This window comes from Mustela putorius, unplaced genomic scaffold, assembly GCF_011764305.1.
Source record: "Mustela putorius furo isolate JIRA1106 unplaced genomic scaffold, ASM1176430v1.1 tig00003834_pilon_pilon_pilon, whole genome shotgun sequence".
Lineage (NCBI taxonomy): Eukaryota > Metazoa > Chordata > Mammalia > Carnivora > Mustelidae > Mustela > Mustela putorius.
The window spans coordinates 123,514,631-123,536,611 of NW_025421987.1; the positions used below are offsets into that span (position 1 = coordinate 123,514,631).

The 21,981-nt window shown below is 39.8% G+C and overlaps 1 protein-coding gene across 11 annotated transcripts in view; it reads left to right on the top strand.

Moving 5' to 3' along the window:
- The first annotated feature begins 4,533 nt into the window (after positions 1 to 4,533).
- The window catches only part of RBMS3 (RNA binding motif single stranded interacting protein 3), a 711,391-nt gene continuing 693,943 nt past the window's right edge, over positions 4,534 to 21,981 (top strand). For 4 of the 11 annotated variants that reach the window (XM_013057186.2, XM_013057191.2, XM_004754312.3 and 1 more), the window contains exons 1-2: positions 4,535 to 4,685; positions 5,156 to 5,408. In XM_013057186.2, coding sequence (XP_012912640.1) covers positions 5,334 to 5,408 — 75 coding nt within the window. In that variant the 5' untranslated portion in view covers positions 4,535 to 4,685; positions 5,156 to 5,333. Of the gene's footprint in view, positions 4,686 to 5,155; positions 5,409 to 21,981 lie in introns of all 11 variants that reach the window. The other 7 variants (XM_013057190.2, XM_013057192.2, XM_013057189.2 and 4 more) reach the window with 4 other exon arrangements.

Sequence of the window (21,981 nt, forward strand, 5' to 3'; positions counted from 1 at the left end):
CCGTCCCTGCTGCGAATCACGTGAATCTGTAAAAGTCCATGCTCTTTGATGCAGTTTCTGCTCTTGGATTTGTACAAAATTTGTTTGTTAGTTGGCAAATGGGACACAGCTGGCTTCTGATTTAGAGAGTGCCTTAAATTAGTTACCTCCTACCTTAACTTGATCATTTAAATGGAAAGTGCTACTGTTCCAACAGAGCAGACATGATATAAAAACCATTTCTGACAAGAGTATCTTGCCTCCCCAATTGTGATGGCTACTGGTATCTCTGAAGGAAAAAAAGTAAAAAAATAAATAAAACACAGATTTTACAATTCTCACATGTGGTAAACTGTCTTTGCATTATTTAAGAAAAGCTTTAAATGTTCAATGAATGTGCTTAAGCTGATGACACTTGATGCCAAGAAGACAGCAATAATCCAATGAAATAGAATAGCATTTTGGAAAGTGGCAATTTGTGTAGAAATTGCAGAAAGCATCAACACATGCTGGGACTTTACGTATAAGTGAGCTATAGCTTGGGTTGGGGAGTTATTTATTTGGCCTTTCATTTGTAAATAAGACACTGCTCCTTTCCTTCCAAGGAGTAGCTAGGCCAGTTGTTAATGAAAGAATACTGGTATCCTTTGTTCATAGTGGCAAAATTGGCAGAAGCATCCAAGGATCCCAATCTTGTAAGTCTTAGTATTACAAGGAACCTCAAAAAGTCATTTTGCAGGACAGCATTCTGTAGTTGAAGATGACTAGATCTACAATCAAACTATTTGGATAGAGTCTTGGCTGTACTATTCACTGTCATTAATTTAGTTTTCCTCACCAAGTTCCCACTAAGGCTTACGTGATCCGGCCCAGAGTACTTCTCCAGTCTTGTTTGATGGTCTTTGCTCCTCTTTGCTCCATTTCAGCCCCTGTGCCATTTCTTGTACATTTCAAAGACATGTTCTTGCTGCCAGGCCTTCTTTACTTACTGTTCTCTCTATCTGAGATGACCTTACCCCCCTAGATACATGCTGACATTTATTGAGCAGATCTTGTATGTTCCAAGGCATTATAAATGCTTTGCCTGTTAGTCTTGGTGAATTTTCATGGTGACTGTATGTAGTGTGTAGTGACATTGGATGGATGAGAAAAGGAGGCAGAGCAGTCTGGCAGAGACAGAACTGGAACAAAGGCAGCTTGGGTGGGAGCCAAGTCTCTCACAAGAAGTGCTCTCATAGTACACAACACCCAGGGTGTGGTTCCCACCCTTCCTTTAACCTCAGAGCTCTTTCTCAGTGAGCATTTCCTGACTATCCTATTTAAAGTGGAATCCCTGTGACTCTGTTTCTCTTTACTTAGCTTTATATTTCTGAACAGTACTATGTAATACCTGATTTATATTGCCTATTTACTTGTTTATTTCTCTGTTTATCTCCCTCACGAGAATACATATTCTTTTTTTTTTTTTTTTTAAGATTTTACTTATTTATATGACAGAGAGAGACACAGCAAGAGAGGGAACACAAGCAGGGGGAGTGGAAGAGGGAGAAGCAGGCTTCCCGCTGAGCCCAATGTGGGGCTCGATCCCAGAACCCTGAGATCACGACCTGAGCTGAAGGCAGGCGCTTAACAACTGAGTGACCCAGGCACTTGTAGAATATATATTCTATGAGCGATGGACATTATTCTGATCTGTTATCTCTCTAGCCCTTGCATCCGGAAATATACTGAGATGTAGTGAGAGAAGGATATAAGTTGGGTTAGAATTCTTATGGTATGTAAGATATCTTATTCTTCAGACATTTGCAGAGTACCCATTTTGTGCCCGATTCTATGACCATTTTCGGAAATATGAAGGTGAATGAGAATGATGGGACCTCCTACTTTCCTGTTTTTCCTGATGCTTTTAGGGCATCAGAGAAGAAACAAACATGCAATTAAGAGGCAGTTGCCCAGCTATAGGGTATTTACCCCAAAGATACAAATGTAATCATCCACAGGGGCAGGTGCACCACCATGTTTATAACAACAATATAGTCCACAATATAGTCCACAATAGCCAAACTGTGGAAAGAGCTTAAATATTCATCAACAGATGAATGGATAAAGAAGATATGATACACAAACACACACATAGGAATATTATGCAGCCATCAAAAATGAAATCTTGCCATTTGCAACAACATGAATGGAGCTAGAGGGTACTATGCTAAGCAAAACAAGTTAATGAGAGAACGACTAGTATCATAAGATCTCACTGATATGAGGAATTTGAGAAATAAGACAGAGGATCATAAGGGAAGGGAGGGGAAAATGAAACAAGATGAAACCAGAGAGGGAGACAAACCATAAGGAACTCTTAGTCTCAGGAAACAAACTGAGGGTTGCTGGAGGGGAGGGGGGTGAGAGGGATGGGGTGACTGGGGGATGGGCACTGGAGAGGGTATGTGCCATGGTGAGTGCTATAAACTGTATAAGACTGAAGAATCACAGACCTGCACCCCTGAAACAAACAATATATTATATGTTAAAAAAAAAAAAAGAAAAAAAAAGAGGCAGTTGCCCAGGATAAGCAAGCTATTAGGGCAAATATAAGATGCAGCAGAGAAGCAAGGGTTCAGGGAAAGCTACTCTGAGAGAGGGGTGAGACCCATACTGAGAGCTGGATGGCAGGCTGAATGGGGATGCAGGACGACTCTGGGGCGGAGCCCGTGACAGTCCTGAGAGCGCACATTCCACTTCAAAAGCCGTTCACAGTGACTCAGGTATAGATCGTGAGGGGCAGAGTTGTCTGTCCGAGTCTGGAGGATGAAGTGGGGTTTTCCGGTGTCCTGAAAACGGTTCCAAGGAGTCAGGACTTAATTGTCTGAGCAATGAGATGTCACTGAAGGATTTTTTTTTTTTTTTTTACAGATTTTATTTATTTTATTTGACAGAGATTACAAGTAGGCAGAGAGAGAGAGAGGAGGAAGCAGGCTCCCTGCTGAGCAGAGAGCCCAATGCGGGGCTCAATCCCGGGACCCTGGGATCATGACCTGAGCCGAAGGCAGAGGCTTTAACCCACTGAGCCACCCAGGCACCCCTCACTGAAGGATTTTTTTAAATCAAAGTAGTTTTGACTTCGTATCTGATACAGTTTACTGCCTTCAGCCAGCTAAGTTGGCAATACTTCTACTTTCTGGATCAGATAAGTGAGACCCAGAAGAACACATTTCAATGCCGGTGGTGTTGATTTAATTCTCTTAATGACAGGAGTATCAGGGCTCCAAACTCATACCTTCCCATCATCTCTCCCTCCTTCTTTCTGGTGGTTGTTCTTGTGAAAAGTCAAACATAAAACTATTTACCCACCATCCTTCTCTTTCTCCAAGGAACGGCCATGCACAGACACAGCCTCCAATAACCAGACCCCTGAGGGCAAGCCCAGTGCCTTCCGGGGTAGCAGGGCTGGAATGTGGATGGACACCATATTGTGCACTGGGCTGGAATTCTCTGTTCTTCTTCACTAGGAAGCTGGATTTGTACCAGGAACCTCTTATCTGAAAAGGCAACTCTGGGCTGGGGAGAACAGAGCTGGTTTGACAAAGTGGAGAGGCGCTCAATATTGGTCTGCCCACGCTTTGGGCATGCGTGAGCACTCACAGCAAAACACAGCTGGCATGTCTAATTTTAGCCTTGACTGCCTTGAAAAGGACCCTTAAAGGAAATATATTTTCTCTGAAACAATTTGTATTATAATGTAATAGCTGAGAGACATGTCAGAATATTACTTATTATTGGTAGGGAAAAACTCTGCCAAGTAATTATGATTTTTTTGTGTGTGTGACGGTATCAGTAAAGTGATTAAAGCATCCATGAATCAAAATAACCATAAAGAGATAGGCAGTGAGAGAACCCGTGATTTTATTTATAAAGATGCCCGTAAAACTAATGGGATTCCTCCTTTGATGCTTACAAAATGAATGTAAGGATGAGGATGATCATTTCTGCTATGGTAAGTTGGACATTGTGATTTGATGATGCATGGCTCGCTAATTGTAGTCCTGGAGTAGACTCTCAAATTTCTTCAATACTTAGCATCCTCCATGTCTTCGAGAAGTATAAGGTTAGTTTCTGAACCAGGTCTTGGATTCATCTGGCTTTCGTATGTTAACAGGTTTTGAAAGCATCCAGGACACACTTTTTTCCATTTTACCCGGCAAGGGTTGTCCCTCTGCTTTTACTTTTGTCTCTCTTCCTTCCTCCCTTCCTCCTCTCTCCCCTCCCGTAGTCTTCTGTGTTTTGTTTAGCAGTGTGGCTTACCTTGCAACTTGGCAAGAAAAAAAAAAAAAAAGGAAAGGAAAAATGAAGGCAGCTCTTGTGGTTGGGTAGATGGAGGGAAGGATAAGAAATAATCCACTGCCCGCATTTGGGTTCCCTGGGTTCAGTTCCAGCGGCGGCAGCTTTGCTGCAAAAATTGCTTTGCTATTCGAGATAGCCAGCAGAGGGAATCGGAACTTTGCTTGCAGCAGGGGTTGAAGCAGGCTTTTTTTTTTTTTTTCTTGGAGGAAATACTGCAGCCTTCTGGACTGCGTACGCTGCTCCCTGGAGAGGCTCTCTCGGTTCCACCCACCGGCTGGAAGGAGGGGAAGTGAATGAAAGGACAGGACAAGCCCCGAACACCATGTCACTCTGGGAGGGAGACAGCAGCAACTAAGCTGTGCAAGGTTTTTTTTTTTTCTTTTTTTTTTCTTTTTCTTTCCCCCTTTCTTTTTCTTTCTTTCTTCCCCCCCCCCTTTATTTCCTGTTTCTTCTTCCTTTCTCTTTCTTTCTTTCTTTCTCCCCCCTCCCCCGCCTTTTTTTTTTTTTTTTTTTTTTTTTTCTCTTTAAGGTGGGGAAAGAGACAAACAGGAGACAGGAAGCTGATCTGCAAGGATTCGGAGTTGTGCTAAAAGGACTTTGATTTTTTTTTTTCCCCTCTCTCTCTCTCTTTACAAACGCTGGCAATTGACATCACTACAGACAGCCTGATAGAGAACAAACTGCCTCATCCCAAGTGGACCCTAGCAGCTCGGGGAAGGAAAGCACGATCTGGGACGTTGTGTGTGGGGGGGTTATTTTTTTTTCCCCTACCGATACCCCTCCTTTTTCTTTTTTTCTTTTTTCCCTTTTTTTTTTTTTTTTTTTTTTTTTTTAGTGTGTTTCTTTTTTAAATTCTTGCCGTGTTGGAACTAGCGAGTGGTGGAAGACGAGGGATCTCTGAAGCCTCATCAGTCATCGGGACTGTCAGGAATAGTGGTTTAAGAGGAAGCTCGGCCTGGGGCACTATACCCTGTCATCCAGTTCCCTGCTTCGGAGATAAAGATTCCAGCTACATGGGCAAACGCCTGGATCAGCCACAAATGTACCCCCAGTACACTTACTACTATCCTCACTATCTCCAAACCAAGGTATGGCTCGACCCACAGTCTGGCAAGCAGTGTGGTATCCTTCTGCACTCGGGATGGGAGACAGACAGGCGTGTAGATTATTATTTACCTCCCCTTCCCCATCAGCTCATCCCGGTTCTTTGAAATGAGTAACATACCAATGGAGTTAATGAGGCAGAGGAGACTTTAAGAAGAAAGCAAGCCGTGGGATTGTGGTTTTCTCTTTTGGGAGAGATAATAGTTGTGCTCGTGTTCCTTTGTTGTTATTTGGCAACGTGAAAATGCTCCTGATACCTGTAGTAAAGTGCTGTGCAGATGGACAGGGTTGTTAGAAAGGAGATCGTAACAGTGATTATCAGGCACAAGAATACAATTTCAGGGGCTTTTCTGGTGAGCTGTTCTTTGTTTGTGGCTCTAAAAGGGTTTTTCCCACTGGATAGGACTCGCCAGGGTGGGGATAACTCAAACTTTTAATCGTGGAGTATAGAGGGAAAGAAGGGTGTGGGAAGGTTAAATACAGCTAACTCAAGTGCCTTAGAGTTTGTTTGGGTGTGTTTTTGTTTTGGGTGGTGTTTGTATGTGTCTTACACATATCGAGGATGATCGAGACACTAGAGACTGAATTTTAGAGCTTTCCTGTCGATGTTCTTTACTTTCAGAAGCACTGTTTTTCTGTGCTGGCTGCCTTCGGGAGGCCCGGTCTTGAAACAGGATGAAATGTAACTGATGATAATTGGATGTGAACTGGTTAAATACTTGAGTCTTTCTGTGTGTGCTCAAATGATCATTACGGGGCCAGTGGCAAGCCCACGTAACTAAGCAGTGGGCAGTGCCAGCCATGAACTTTATCCTGCAGTTCAGACATGAAACACTCTCAGGTGTGAAATCAATGCTCCAATTTGTCCATTAAATTGGACTTGATTGGGGGGGATGTTGGTAGAGTTACCACTTTGAATGCATGGATTGTATTTCTTTGCCGATGATATTATTTTGTATCCCATTAGCCAGACTCCACTGTCTTCTTAATAAATACGCCGAGAGTGAACAAGGCGTGCCTGAGTGATCTGTGCTGTCACCGGACTCGTTGATGTGATTAGTGTTTGGTAATTCATGCTGTAGTTAGCTTTTATTTATTCTGTCTCATCAAACAATGCCTATTTGTAAACCAGACCAGGTAACAGACTTTCAGAATGATATTAAAAATTGTTGCTTTTTTTCCTTTCTTTTTCAATCGCTCTATGACTCGCCCTGCCCCTCCAAGGTCGACTCACATTGCTTTTTGCCTTTGTGAGCATTTAGTTTGTGTGGCTGCTGCTTAAGTAGACCAGCCCCTCCTGCTCCAGTGCCTTGAGTTTTAACTCTTTGGGGGATTGGGTGGAGAATGCTGCCTGCCTTCCTCAAGGAAATGGCATAGCAAGGGCAAGTTAAAAAGAGGAAATTTATAGTCATTTCTCATCCCCCAAAGAAACAAAAACAACAAACCCCAGGGTTCCATGAAAAATATAGGACATTCCATCCCTTTTACTCATTTGGCTAAATTTTTCCAAATGTTTCAAAATTCACGCTTTTTTTTCGGTTCTTGTTTTTTACTATGAAGTATATTCAGAGAGGAAACTTTAGCTAAAAATGAATGGAGTAATGAAATAATTGCTTTCCTGCTTGAGATTTCTTTTAACTTATTACTAGCAGGAAATCATGTCGTGCACATTATATTAATGACAGGATGCTGGATGAGCTACACTGATGGGAAGTGTGTGTGTGTGTGTGTGTGTGTGTGTGTGAGAGAGAGAGAGAGAGAGAGAGAGATTGGGGCAAAGAGAGAAAGTGGAGTGACGAGAGAAAAGATAAGAGCCTGAAAAATATAAAGGGAATTTTTAAAAAAAAATCTGTTTTGGGGTCCTGTGTAGTTTAGTGTTGTGTAGACAGGCGGCATCTGGATCTTGTTACTTTTAAGCTAGTCAAAGTCATCAACTTCTGGAACATTTTTAAAGAAGCTAGATCCATTAGGTGACCTAAGCTGATATTTGGATAATCAGATCAGGGTGGTGGGGAATATAAGATTAGCTACTTTGGCTATTGTGGTAGTTCGTATTGATTATTATGTTGTAAAATTTTGACAGTGCTGTGAGGTTGTCGAATACTGTTATGGGGACTGTGAAATGACAGACACTAATAACATTCCTGGAAGCTGAAGATGTGAAAACGTGCCCTGGTTTGAAAGCTGGGCACACAGGGAATGGGAAGAAGAAGGGTCAATCATACTTTAAAATGTGGGGTCTTGCTGACAGCATGAATACTATGTAAGAAAGTACTATCATGACCCAGTGTAGCATGCAAACAACTAGGTTATTTCAGTATCATTGCTTTGCTCCTTTTATACTTACATCTTAAAATATAATCTCCACTAATTTTGAAGGAAATACATGCTGCCTATGTTGATTTGGTAAGCCTCGGTGGAATTCACAAAATCTACGGTCCTTTCAGCCTTGGTTTTAGTTATGGTCCATTTTTAAACTTATAACTATTTAAAATGATGCTGATATATAAAGAATACTTATAGTTGATTAAAAACAGAGATCTGTATTTGACAATAAAAGTCATGTTCTGGGAACATCATAACTTAAGCTGTCTTGCAAATTCAGGTGTTTTTTAATAATCAACAAAAGCCATTTACTCACATTTATTTTGGGGTAAAAAATCTTTATGGGGTTTTTTAAGAACTGAAAAGTTTATTGTTGTATTCATTCAGAAAGTACAAAATACCAAACCTTCTCTTTCTATGTAAATATATGTGTTAGATACAGCTGCTATTTTCTTATAATAAAATGAAATGAAAGTAGGATTTCTAAGTAAATGGAAATGTTTCCATTTCCTCAAATGCAATTAAAGTTTCAGAAAAACTTGGGACACTTCCCTGCCTTCTCTGCTCCTCTTATTTCCCATTACATGAGAACTAATCCATTAATTTTGTTGGGTTAAAAGGAAAAATGAGTTTGAAATAAGTTATTTATACTTTTCTCCCTCTGAACCATTTTCCACATGCTTAAAATAGTATATTAGACAAATGTGCATGTAAGTATAATGAAAAACTCAGTGGCTGACTGGTAGCTCTATTGTAACAGGGTTGTTGGTATGTTCATTCTCCGAGACCCTGCATTAAAAGTTACATTTGTCGGTTTTCTTTTGGCCATACCTCCCCCCCCCCCCCATTAAAAGAAGCACTTTCAAAAAGCAACGTTTGTGATTAGGCAGAAAAGAAGAAATCTTGGTGACATGTTATAGTATTTACACTAGAGACAGAGCTGGATTAAAAAAAAAAAAAAAACCTCTCCATCAAAACGAATTGGCTATTTGAAGGCCACCCAGAATAATCAGCAAATTTGAGAGAATGGAGACCAAAAAAACAGTTCATTAGCTTAATGATAATATCCATAATCATGTTTGATTGAGTTGTAACCTAATATTTTCAGTAATTTTGTGATAGCCCATTCAAAGCAGCCAACCTGTTGGAATTGCACTGAGAGACCCAGGGTGGATTCCAATCTGAGTTTGAGGTACTTTGTGTAGGGGAGGTTCTTAGAAAAGCAACTTAATCAAACTAGGAAAGCTAGAAAGAGTAAAACCTGGTCACAGCCTAGTGAATTGACATTTTGGTGCTGAGAAATAGATATTTCCCTCTTACGTGATAGTTGGAAAACTTTTGTCATCTTCCCCAAAGTTTAAAGTTCATCCAGGCACACACAGCAAGCTAGTCCTTCCCTCCGTTTCCTCACCCTGACCAGGTCACGATGTTTCTACCACCCCCGGGCACGGCTTCTACTCAGGCTGTTTTCCCATCAGCCTCCTGCTTTCCCTTCTTGGGCCATCCGCTTCCCCTGAAGATCTTGCAGAAAGGGGTGCGGCCTGTGGGACCCAATGGGGTTTTTCTGGCTGGTGGGACTCGGATTGTATTCAGAGCCTGCTGTGAAGGTGGGGTCAGGTGTGGGGAGTAATTCATCAGCCGCACACTGATTTCAGGCTGAGTTTCCAACCATCTGCAGCCTGGACAGCCGCCCATCTCTCAAAGTCTAGCTAGAGCCCAACTGACTGTGCCACAGAAAGAGCAAACACTTGAAACACAAAGGACTAAGGAGTAGGCAGAGGAAGAGAGAGGCTCCTCTGGGGCAAAGGATATTCTCAAAGATGTGAAAGTACAGATCCTTCAAAAGCAAAACAGAACAACCCCTTAACATACTTCTTGCACATGAAAATGTAGAAAATCTTGCAGAGGGAGGGAATGAGTTTAGAATTTCCTTAGTACTTCCTGCCTCAGATTTGCATTGATAGCCGGAGTTGGTAACTTGCCAGTTTTAAAACAGCCTTGAAAACTCCCAAGTTCTGTTTTCCTTTGAAAGACTGAAACATACAAAACTGGTTTTCTAAAAATCTTCCAGCAACAGAACTTTTAGGTACAACCCCAACTAGTTCTTTCGCTTCCGGGGGGCGGGGGAGGTGTCATATGATAGCATGAAACCATGATAAATCTTGTTTGTCTCATTTTAGAATGTACACAATTTTAACTGGTTTTAAATAAGAGAAATATCGTAACAAGGGGCCACTCTCCCTTTCTAGTTCTCCTGTTTGCTTTCCTCTCCCCACTCTTTATTATCATTGGGATTGTCTTTTCCATAATGCAGTCATTGTTTTCACAGCACTAAGTTTAGTGCCTACTTAAAAAGAAGAGATATGTAAAAAGTTCCTGGTCGTTTTTTTTTTTTTTTTTTTTTTTTTTTTTTTTTTTTTCCCTCTCTCCAGAATCATTCCAAAGTCAAAGGAAACCTCATGTAAATTTGTTCTAACAGTATCTTTCTAATGCAGTTTCCTTTCGCTTTCTCTCAATTTGGGAAAAGAACAATAGAATTAAAACTCAAAATTATTTCTATGAAGTCATTAAATCTATTAGAGGGTTAGAGGGAGGGGTGATTTGCAAGGGAGGGAGGCAAAAGACAAGAAGGAAGCTGTAAGTTCGTCTCAGGTCTTTCTGGCTCCAGGAATTCTGAAAAGCTTCATTTTTGCACTAATGTGATTTTACACAATCCTTTTCGACATTATCAGTCTTTTTGGCAGAGGCAGGGCTCAGTCACAATTGTGCCCAGGCCAAATTCTAAGAAAACCAGTCTTTTCCTTTAAAAGAAAATCTTTTTAGCGTCGGACTTCTTATTCAGAGTAAATGGTTGATGTTTATCCAAAATTGGCTTCGAGTACTACATTAAAATTGTGTTTTGTAACAGTCTCATAAGCCACAGCTGTATGTGATTAAACAATGTAATATCAAAAGCATGTGAGAATAGACTTTTTCATAGTATAGCTGTTGCACAGCAAGAGAGCAGATGGAACTGGAGGGAGAGCAAGGGCAGCAGGGTAGTGATGTGTTGTGAGACCTGGGCTGAGGATTCGCGTTGCTATTTTTTTGCAGTAGTGGGAAAAATGCCGAACTCTCTTGAAGGTGATTGGAAAATACGCTTTCTGAACATGGAGATGGATATATAAGACCAATTTTTGTTTTAAACACGGAGTGCCATTTAATCAGAAAACACACATTTACGAAAGTGTCCAAAATCAACGTCAATGGAAGGATCATCATGACTCCCACGCAACACACATTCACATAACAATAGTGAATTTCTCATTTCCGCTTTGAAATCAAAACTTTTCTCTCTCTTTTCTTTCTTTCTTTCTTTCGCTACTTTGATCTGTGCAACTTTTATAAGAAAATCTTCAGGCCATTTATCCCTTAAGAAGAGTGATAGGTGATGAGGACCAGTAACATAAAGAGAACAAAATAGGTGGTAGTGTGATTCTTTTTAAAGATATTTGAAAATGTGGTATTTGGTTTTGTACGCATATTACTCCTTGGTGGCCACTATTAAAAAGTACATACTTCTACAAAGAGACAAAACTTGTGGGTCTTTTTAGCAGGATGTCATGGCAAAGTGATTTCTGTTTTAGAGGGATGATTATAAAGTTTTTGAAAAAAAACTCATGACATTTATAATCTTAAGTTTTTTTTAGATTATTAATCTATGGGATGCTAATACTACTAAGAGATTTATTAGGAAGTCATTATTTTCAGGGCCTTAAAAAAGCGTAGAGAGGTGGTCAGTGTTTTTCAGAGTTCAGACACTGAAAAGCAATTTGGAAAAGTTAAAAAAAAAAAAAAAGAAACCCCAAAACAAAAAAAAAAAAAACAACAGGTTGATAGAGGTAGGTTGGACTCCATTTGGTTTTGTTTTTCATGTTGATATAGGCAGCAGATTTGTTCACATTTAATTGGATTTTTTCACGTACGTTTATTGGTCAGGAAGTATATACCTTGTGGAATCAGATATCTGGATAAAGTTTTGTAATTCAGAACATTGACATCTAATAGATAATAAATTTCAAGAGTATGGGTAATAAGTGCTGAGACTTGGATTCTATTTTTTTGTTTTTGTTTTTCCTGTTGTTTGCTTGTTTGTTTTTGGTGGGAGGGAATTCTTTGATTTGTGTGTCAATAGATTGGTTTCTAGGTCAGGTTCTCTAAGATCTCTTCCAGGCTTAGCATTTGTGACTCTCCCTTTGAGATAAATGAGCCTGTTTTAATGTATTCGTGGGACTGGGAGATGACCTTGGTTTTGTGCCATAGAAGAGTTTTTGTTCAGGTCCCCATCGCTTTCTCCAGAGCGGATCAAATGCTGCTTTGCCGACGCTGGTGTTTTGATGAATTTAGCTGTCTGCTTCCTTTGCCACATCCAAACCCAGCGCACCAAGAGAAACACATCCATCACCTGGGAGTGGGTGGAGAGCAGTTCCCAGGGGTGGGACAGAATGACAGGCATCATTTAATCATGGTCAGTGCCAGCTTTGTTGTTGCCATTAAAGTGTTCTTCTTTGGTAAAATGAGAGCTTATCCAAAGACTTGAAGGTGATAATGTGATGCTTTCCTTTTCTTCATTTAACTTCCTCTCTGCAGGTGGTGTAAGAACTGAATGGGTAGGCATGTGTTCGACCTACCCAGCTGGGGGCGATGAAGGCAGAAGGATTGCCTTCTGACAGCACTAGTTTGGTGCATCAGACTAGGAGCTTGCTGTCAGTATGGGAATGACAATCAGCAGATGAAATACTATTGCGACTGGAGTTTGCAAATCCTTCAACTCCCTAAACTTCTGACTAGTAGCTTTTAAAACATGGAAAAGGAATACTGTAGTAACTGTAGTATACGGAGTAATAGGAGGAAGAGAATAACTTCTCCAGGACACCTAAGCAAGACCATTGTCTTTCCCTCTTTTTCTCGCTAGATACCCTTCTTATTCCCCCCAAAACTCCTGTTAGCTGAATTAATGAAAGGGTGTGGAACCTTGTATTTTGTTTTTGTGAATGATAGCCGGATAGAAAAAAAGAGACTTGACTCTATACATAGTTAAGGCGATTCTGATAGTGTCCCTTCTTATTGTGTGAAAAGTAAGAGACAATGGAAGAGAAATTAATTTTGCTATATTCTAAATATTGATAGTAATTGTTTAAGTACTGATTTTTAATTTGTTTCAGAATTAGCTCTCTTACTGTTACATTGTAGTGTTAAGAAATTCAGGGGTGCTTGGGTGGCTCAGTGGGTTAAGCCTCTGCCTTTGGCTCAGGTCGTGATCCTAGGCTCCTGGGATCAAGCCCCGTATTGGGCTCTTGGCTCAGCAGGAAGCCTGCTTCCCTTCCTCTCTCTCTGCCTGCTTCTCTTCTACTTCTGATCTCTGTCTGTCAAATAGATAAATAAAATCTTAAAAAAAAAAAAAAAAGGAATTCATATACATCACACTTCATATGCTAGAATCTTTGGTTATTTCATTCTTAGCGGATAGTTTTCAAGCTGAATATGGATTACGCATAGAATTTCAGAAGGATTTTTGAGGAGTCTTCCTATTTTTATCTCGTGTACCGCTGTCTATTTATCTTAGTCATATTGCTGATTGATGACGATTTAATGAAAACGAAAATGGAAAACAGAATGCTAACTATCTGCATTTCTGGAACTGGTTAAGATATCTTAAAAGCTTTCCTTACACATGTGAGTCATATTTGAAGCTATTATTGATGTCTGTAAACTCTCATGTTGCCTCTTTTAAAACTTATCACTCACACAAATTGGACAGTGGCATCCTGACATAACTTAAGCGAGGGTAACTTAACATTCAAGCAAATACACTCTTAAGCTCCCAAGTAGTTTCGAGTAGATGAAGTATATGAAGGAGAGTGTACAAATCTTGGAATAAAATTTCAGAGATTGTTTTCTAGTGTGTCATACAAAAAACCATATTACATACCTATGATGTTTAATTTCTCCTCAAGAAATTGTAAAAACACAATTTTTGTTGTTGTTGTTTGGCTCGGTGCTAGTCCCTTGAAGGGTTGTGACAGCTCCTGAATTACCCTGGCTCCTGGTTTTTGGCCCCTAGGACTCTTGTCCATTGTTGTGCATATCAATTCAGACTGGACCATTAGAAATAGGAAGTGTTTCAATTTAAGGCAGGGAATTCTGAAAAAGAATAAAATTTTGATGTTCTTTTCAAAATTTATTCCAAAGAAAATTAACCGCTGACTTTAAAATTTATTATTTATCTGTTAGGACTACTAGACTTCATGTTGACAATGGCACGTTTTCCCTTCCGGCCTTGTTCTTGTTCTTTTGTTTAGCTTTGTTAATAAGCTGGAAAAAGATAAGGAAAAAAAAAATCCGAAGGCATAGGTCAATGAACATGGGAGAATTTCTCTACAAGTTTAGCGACTTCCTTAAACGATGGAAGAAGTGAAGGGTCATTTAAAAACCTCCTTATTTTCTGGCCAGTCATGGAAGCCCCCATCCCACAAACTAACAAAGATATTAAAATGCATTCATATTGCACATCAGGTTAGAACTGTTTTTGCAATAAAATAAAGAGCTTTTATAATTTTGCTGCCAAAACTTTTTGAGTGCAAGTAAATTCATTATATATGCCTATGAATTTGGGGCATTTTGCATATGGGGGCGTGTTCTTAAAATGTGAAAAAATTCTAACGTACAGAATTTCTTGAGGAAGGAACTAAGTACAACAGTGAATAAAGTTGATAGTGAGTTATGTTTTGTGGATATGCAAACAAATGTTTATCACTTTTGGTTTCACCGTTTTCTTTTTCATTTGGTGACATTGCGTTTTTTTCATCTTGTCAGTGTTTTTGTGGGTCCCTGAAGTGGTCAGAAAGCCTGAGAAGCTGGCCCTATCTCTACCTATTGTGGCTTTTTGGCATTTAAAATATCTCTGTATTTTAGTAATCCCAAATTTCCAGGGTGGGTTACTTGGTGGAACAGCGCTAGCATTTTGGAAAATGTCATTAACATTCTTTGGCTAACATATGTCAAAAGCAGACACACTGGATTGACCTTTGGCAGCAAGAGCAACTGAGAGGTCCTGATCTGAGTGCCAGGCTCACAGAATATTTTCATTGTGCAACTGGTGGAATTGTTTACCAACTGGAAAGAAAAAAGAGCTTGAATATAACAGGTGTTTCCCTGGATTTCCACTTAGGGGTACAGACAGGAGGCGAGCAATGGCATGATAGGTACTTGATGGCATAATCTTTCTAAATTCTTCTGTTTGTTAATTGGGTCATGGGTTTGTTGCATGTATTAAAGCCGCCACCTCCTCCTAAACCTCTGTGTCCATGGTTGTTCACTTAGAATGATTTTTCTTGAATCCGTGTGCCTCTTAAAGAACCCATGTATCCACGTATGCACACTCCAGTCAGATCTACCATGACTTGCACAGGTGTTGAGCATCCTGAACATACTGCTTCTGAAGCTGCCTTGTTGTGTAAGACTTCCTTTGTATTCATTTTTGTCCCAGTGATACAAGGCAATCAGGGTCCCAGGCTCAAGGCAGGATTGTTTCCTCCCAACCACATCTTAAGAAGGAGGCTTTCTGTTTTGCCCCCCCCCTCCTTTTTTTTCATTTTCTTTCTCCAATTCGCGCATACACTTGTATCTAAAATTTCACTCCTTCCCCCAGCCTTCCAGGGAGAATTCTCATAATCACCCAATGTTTTGATTCTCTACCTAATTACTCAATTTTTCTTCCCAGCTCTCTAGCCAGATCTCACTGAATGTCATCAGCAGACTCAATGAATCAGCTTTGATTTATCTCACACATAACACACACACACACACACTTCTGGAAACTTCAAGGATTATTTCAGTGGTTCTGATTTTTGCTGAGTCTGAGTGACCAACGGGAGTATGAAGGGGGCAAAGTGGTATCAAGGTGGCGTATATCTGCTCTTTCCAGGCCTTTTTTTTTTTTTTTCCCTGCTAGTTGATAGCAAATAAAAACAAGTCTCACTGAATGAGGGTAACTAATAATTTCCTTTATTCCCCCCCCCCAATAGTGTAGTATCTTCCCATGATCTGAGATATATTGGTAGTATATCAAGTTAGATACCTGTTTTCTTTTCCCTATTTTTTTAAAAAATATTTTATTTATTTATTTGACAGACAGAGATCACAAGTAGTCAGAGAGGCAGAGAGAGGGCGAAGCAGGCTCCCTGCTGAGCAGAGAACCTGATGCAGTGCTCCAGCCCAGGACCCTGAGATCATGACCTGAGCTGAAGGCAGAGGCTTTAACCTACTGAGCCACCCAGGCGCCCCAATCTTTTCCCTATTTTTGATAGCATCTTTTAGAAATCTTACTGATCAATCAATTCTAATTCTTTTCTCAAATAATTTCATGATCATTGTTTATACAGCAGAAATTCTAATGATCTTCAGAGCTTTTAGTGATGAGGCTGTCGGCGTGGTAGAAGAAAAAATGGTAGTTCTACAATTTTAATTTAACAAGTGATTTATGAGAAGCACCAAGTAAGATGAAACAAAGAGAGGAAGAAACAGAAAATAGAAAGACGAAGATCTTATACCACCTTTCAAATTTCTGGAATTTGTCCATGAGTTTTCCTTTTCAAAGGCAAACAGTAAGAGCTACATTGTAAAGAAAATATAATTTACACATCGAAGAACCATCTTTGGGGAAAACATTAATGTGAATATAGAGCTTGATATGGAGCAGTCATATACTTGAGGCTTTTGGTGTCTTGTGGGGAAAAAAAAAATCAATGCTTGTGAGGACAAACTTAGTGTTTTGTTGGGGTTTTTCATATGTTGAGGCACTTAGTAACCTTCAGGACTTGCTTTATTTGTTCTGACTTCTCATCAGTAGTTCTCAGGGAGAATCTGGATAAAAGCTTTATTGATGCTTTTGATTGGAAACAGGAATGTTTTTGGAATCAAATTTTAACACATATTTTGGAATTTTTATATATAAAATCCATAATATGCTTAAAAATATACTCATGAGTGAAGCTTTCAGTGTAGAAAGCATCTGGCTTTGAGAGGGGGGAAAACAACAGCATACCATAATAAAACCAGCAAACCTGTATTGTCATGAGAATTGTACAATGCAAAGTGCTCACTAGAGAGCCAGGCTGTTTGCAGGCCATGAATGTGCCCGGGGACCCACGGAGCAGTTGAATTGAGAATGTGTGTGCAATCACGCTTCCATGCTCTGGATCCCCAGCACATGCCTACGTTAGACGGTGGGTCCTGGCGAAAAGACAGTCTGAATTTCAACATGGTCCTTGAAGAATATAGGTCAATAGAGGTCCAAGAAAGACTAGGTATTATTATTAGTCATGGTCCATCTTTTCTGCCAAGTTCGTTTTCCTTACTTCTCCGTGATTTCCTCACTTCCCCATGGAATAATCCATCTAGGATGGCTATCTGAAATGACCTTGCTTGTACATTAAATCTCCTACATCTCTCAGCCTTTCCCACATTGTCCTTCCTGGGGGGACGAAATCTTTTCTTTCTGTACCCCAGCTTCTTTTCCACTTGTCCTTGCCTGCTTACCTCCTGCCTCCCGCCCCCCCGCCCCCCCAAACCGGCCTCCTGTCCTGAAGTTTTCAGCTATGGACTTGCCTTCTTTGCCTTCTTGCCTTTAGGTCCTAAACTTCTGCATCCTTCTTATTCTCTTAGTTTCTAGTCTCCTCTTACCTTTTTTGTTTATTGTTTTTTGCCCCCCCCCCCAATATAGGGTAGGATTGGGTTTTGACTTCTTTTTGCACTTTGTCATAAATTTATTTTTGGCTTTTTGAACATGCCTTTATTCCTCAGCATCATATCACAGAATTCGTCTGTGAACCCCTTGTGGACTAGGACCATGGGGTCTTCATCTATGAGTATCCTACAGTATCCAATAGATTGATGCAGAATGAGCGTGCAAGGAAAGGTTTTCAGAATGCATTAATCTGTGACGTTCTGTGTCTTGTGCATTAGTCCATTGCTGGAAGCCGTGATTTATTTTATTTATTTAATATTATATATTTTTTTTGTTTTTTTTTGTTTGTTTGTTTTGTTTTGTTTTTTGTTTTTAACCAGACTTGCTTGACGTCATCTTCATCTCTGTGGCGCTTATGTCAAAGGGCATTTTGTTTACCAGAAGTAAGTCTTACTTAGCTTTTCTCCCCTGAAACATGGGGACCACTGTGCTAGGTAGCCTACGACTGTTGGCTGGAGTTGGTTTATATCACTAGCTAATGGGACATGCTATGATGGCGAGGTGAGGTAAGTCAGAAATGGCAATAAAAAAAGAACAGAAAAGAAGAAAAATGGGAAGGAGAGGGGAGGGGAGAGAAGAAAAAGGGGGAAAAAAAAAAAGACAAAGCAAAGCATAACAAAACTATGCAGCATTGCATTCCAAGATGCTGGCAAGAGTATCAGAACAATGTGCCAACGCAGGGAGGGGCAGAGTAGATTTCAAAGACAGTCCAAGTAGCCTGTACTTGGAACTTGGAGATGAGAGTAAGCAAGTAGGTCAGGACTAAATGGTAGTGACGGTGGTTTGGAGGGAATGAGAGAGGCCATTCCTGAGCAATTGCCAAAAATATCAGCTTGTATATGCGGCTTCCTTTCTTGGGTTGACAGGGAGTTGGGCATGGCGCTGATGGAGCTGTGAGATGGGTTGAGCATTATTAGTACTTTCCCTCTGTCTGCTTTGCTCACCAGAGGATCTTGAATCTATTAACCATATATATACCCATGCCACATAATGGTCCACAACAGTACTGACATGGATTTTTTTCACTTAAAATATGAAAAGACTACTTTGGAGATTAGGCAAGAATGACAGAATTCCTATTTTGGAAAGTGAAGTCTATTCACCTTCCCTATGCAATTAACTAAGCAGGTATAAAGACATGGCTAAAGTAATGATAGATGATACAAGAAAGGTTTCTGATGTAAACTTCAAAGCCTTTCTCACCAAGGAATGTATGAAAACAGTAACCTAGTTGTGGCTAAGGAACCAACTATGGTTTTGGTTTGGATGCCTCTTGATTTTTCCAAGTTGCACTGATTTTCTTATGTTTGTTCTGTATTTTTTTCCTCTATCATGTTCTCTTTTTTTTCTTTTTTGCATCAAGGTCCTTATTACCATTTTCACAAAATATAGTTTCTGTATACATAATTCCTTAGTAAATTAGCACTTAGTAAATTTTTCTATTGCAAGGTAATCCTACTCATTGCATCTAGCAAAACAATTCAGGATGTATAAAGAGTATTAGTAATCTCCTTCAGGATAACACACCGCTCTGTCAAAACTCTCAGACATAGCCATTATTAATAATAAAATCATACATGTCCTTCTATAGCATTCTTTAGATCTGTGCAAACGTACAATCAGATCTATGGTATATGAGATCATACTGAATGGGTTATTTTACTCCTTTTCTCAGTGAAAGGCATACTTTGTGACATTTTCATCAAGTCATTAGACACATATCTTTTTTACATCCAGGATAATTGTCCCTAATGCATTTGTACCACATATTATGCAGGTGATACCCATTGATGGGCAGTAATTTCTTTTTTGCCACTGTTTTGCCATTATGAATAATCCTACAGTATATGTACGAGGTACTCATTTAAACATAAGTTAGAATCAGTGATTTTCAAAGCAGGTGTTATTCGCTTTAAACACTTTCTTTAAACATTGAGAAATGCCTTGATGAGTTTCCTCTTACATAAGGATTGATCTCTATGCTTGGATTCCTAAACCTAAAACTGCATCTTGCAGGATTCGCATACCCCTTTGTGTTTTGATGATAAGTGTTATGGTCTGAGCCTTTTGGTGAGAAGGTGAACTTCCTGGCTGAGGTTTGAGCTGAAAAGGAGCTACTCACATTTGGCAGAACTAGAAATGTCTTCTTTTCTTTGGGACATGATTTTTGGAGTCCCAGCAGGTGCTTGGGGCCAGTGGTGTTACCATTTCCATGCTAGTCAGCCATTTTATGGGGGGGTGCACTGTTTCAGGTTGATTTCCTTTGTCTGCTGCCTCATCTTCCTAGTGGAAGGAGCAACAGCAGGCAAGGAGAGTTTCCAGCAGCCCAAATCTTCCCAACTGATTGGAATCCCACTGAGGCATTTTTATCCGAGAGCAAATATTTTGTCCCAAGGGTTTGGGCATCAGGATTTTTCTTTTTACATTATTATCTTGGGAACGCTGCAAACTGTATTTTGTGATACCCCTTATCTGCTGGACTTGTTTGGTGCTGCTTGGTCATAGGGGAAATGTCATGGTACATTAACTGAGCTGGAAAAAGTGACTGTTGAAAACCTAACAAACCTAGGTAAAATCTGATTTTATTTTATCTTCCTCTGTACTTGTCCTATTTCTTTCTTCTAATATCAGTTTTAATTAAAGTCAAAATATGGCAAAAATAAAGAATAAAGCAAAAGTTTACCTATAGAAGATGCAAACTGGCTTTATTTATCTCTATCCAGATATTTACGAATATCTGTCTAGAAGACCGTAGACCATAAAGCTTCAACAGTTTGTTCTTCCTACAAGAAAAGTTAGAATAAGGACACACATTTCTCATACCACTTAATTTTCTCTCCCATACTCACATTTCACAGAACTAATCACACCTTTCAAAGTTTGATGGCCAAGTTTCATATGCTACTTTGGAAACTTGGGGAGTTTTCCTAAACATGAACCTGCCAGGATGATCTTTTTCTCTTCCTCTGATGTATGTGAGGTGAGACAGGGAGCTTAGTTCAATATACCAGAGCCAATTTAGTATTTTCCCATTTTATGACTAGAAATCTCACCATTTTTCACCCATGCTTAAAAATCAACAGTGTACCATACTTCATATAGATTTAGTGCAGGTAGAAGCATTTTAACAAAGTCTGGAAAAGGAATTTAATAATCAGAAGTGACAACAACACTTTGGTTAGGTGAAAAGACTCAGCATACTAAGCATGGTTCTGGAAGGCCCAGGGCTTCTGTTCTAGAACTTGCTTTAATGCCCTCTCCCCTTTTTTCATATTTCAATTTCCTGCCATCACTTCCCATCACAGGAATATTTAGTTATTTGATAAGATGTCTTGAGAATCAATATTAGACCAGTAGTAATGTGTTTCAATGTTCTGTAGGAATGCCAATATATTAACATATTACAAAGATGGTAAAATATAAATAAGAACCATTAACTCCAAGAGATTGTTATTAGTGATAATGGTAAGGAGAGGGTGACTGAAAGGCCCAGAATTGACTTGATGCATGAGTATAATGGAGTAGAATCCTTGTGATAGCTCTGATCAATGCTATTCATTGAAACATTTCTTTGCACTTCCATTATGTTTCTCGGGCATCCATCTCTGTAATCAGCTGGATTGAAATCATGTAGAGAGATCCACTTTCAATATTTTTCATACATCTTACATGATTTTTTCTTTTTATTGTTGTTTTACTTTGGAAAGCGATGCAAGCCTGTTTCAGCGCTCCATAGAAAACTCACCCTGCAGTCCAAGATGAATCTATTGGGAAATTGTCTGTTTTTTTACATTGCCGTATTTCACAATACTTGTGCTTTCCTCATAGAAGTTCCCAGGATGCCTTTTGTCCCTTAAAGTAACTAAATTAGAGGAGAGAATGGGGTGTGATTTTCTTACAGCCAGCTTATAGAGTGTCAGCTCTTGCTTCCTGAGAGCTAAACCTCATGTTTGAAAATGCTTTCAGTGAGGCCAACACTGACTCTGGGTGTGGTATTGGTTCTAACTAGATAATTTTTGAGACTATCCATTGGGGAATGGGGGGACTGAGTTTTGTTTTAGTTTCCCCAGCTGACATTGAGTTTTCAAATATCTTTTTTTTCTTTTTAAGATGTTATTTATTTGTTTGACAGGAAAGAGACACAGCGAGAGAGGAACACAAGAAGGAAGAGTGGGAGAGGGAGAAGCAGCTTTCCTCGCAGCAGGGAGCCTGATGTGCGGCTCTATCCCAGGACCCTGGGATCATGACCTAAGCTGAAGGCAGATGCTTAATGACTGAGCCACCCAGGCACCCCGAGTTTTCAAATATCTTTCAAACTTATTCACATGTAGCATTACTAAACTTTAATCTGACCCCTTTGTTGATCTTCTTCCAGCTGTAATGGCTAGACTCAACCAAGCTTTTAAAGGCCATCTCAAAGGTCTTCAAGCTGTGTGACCCTCAGT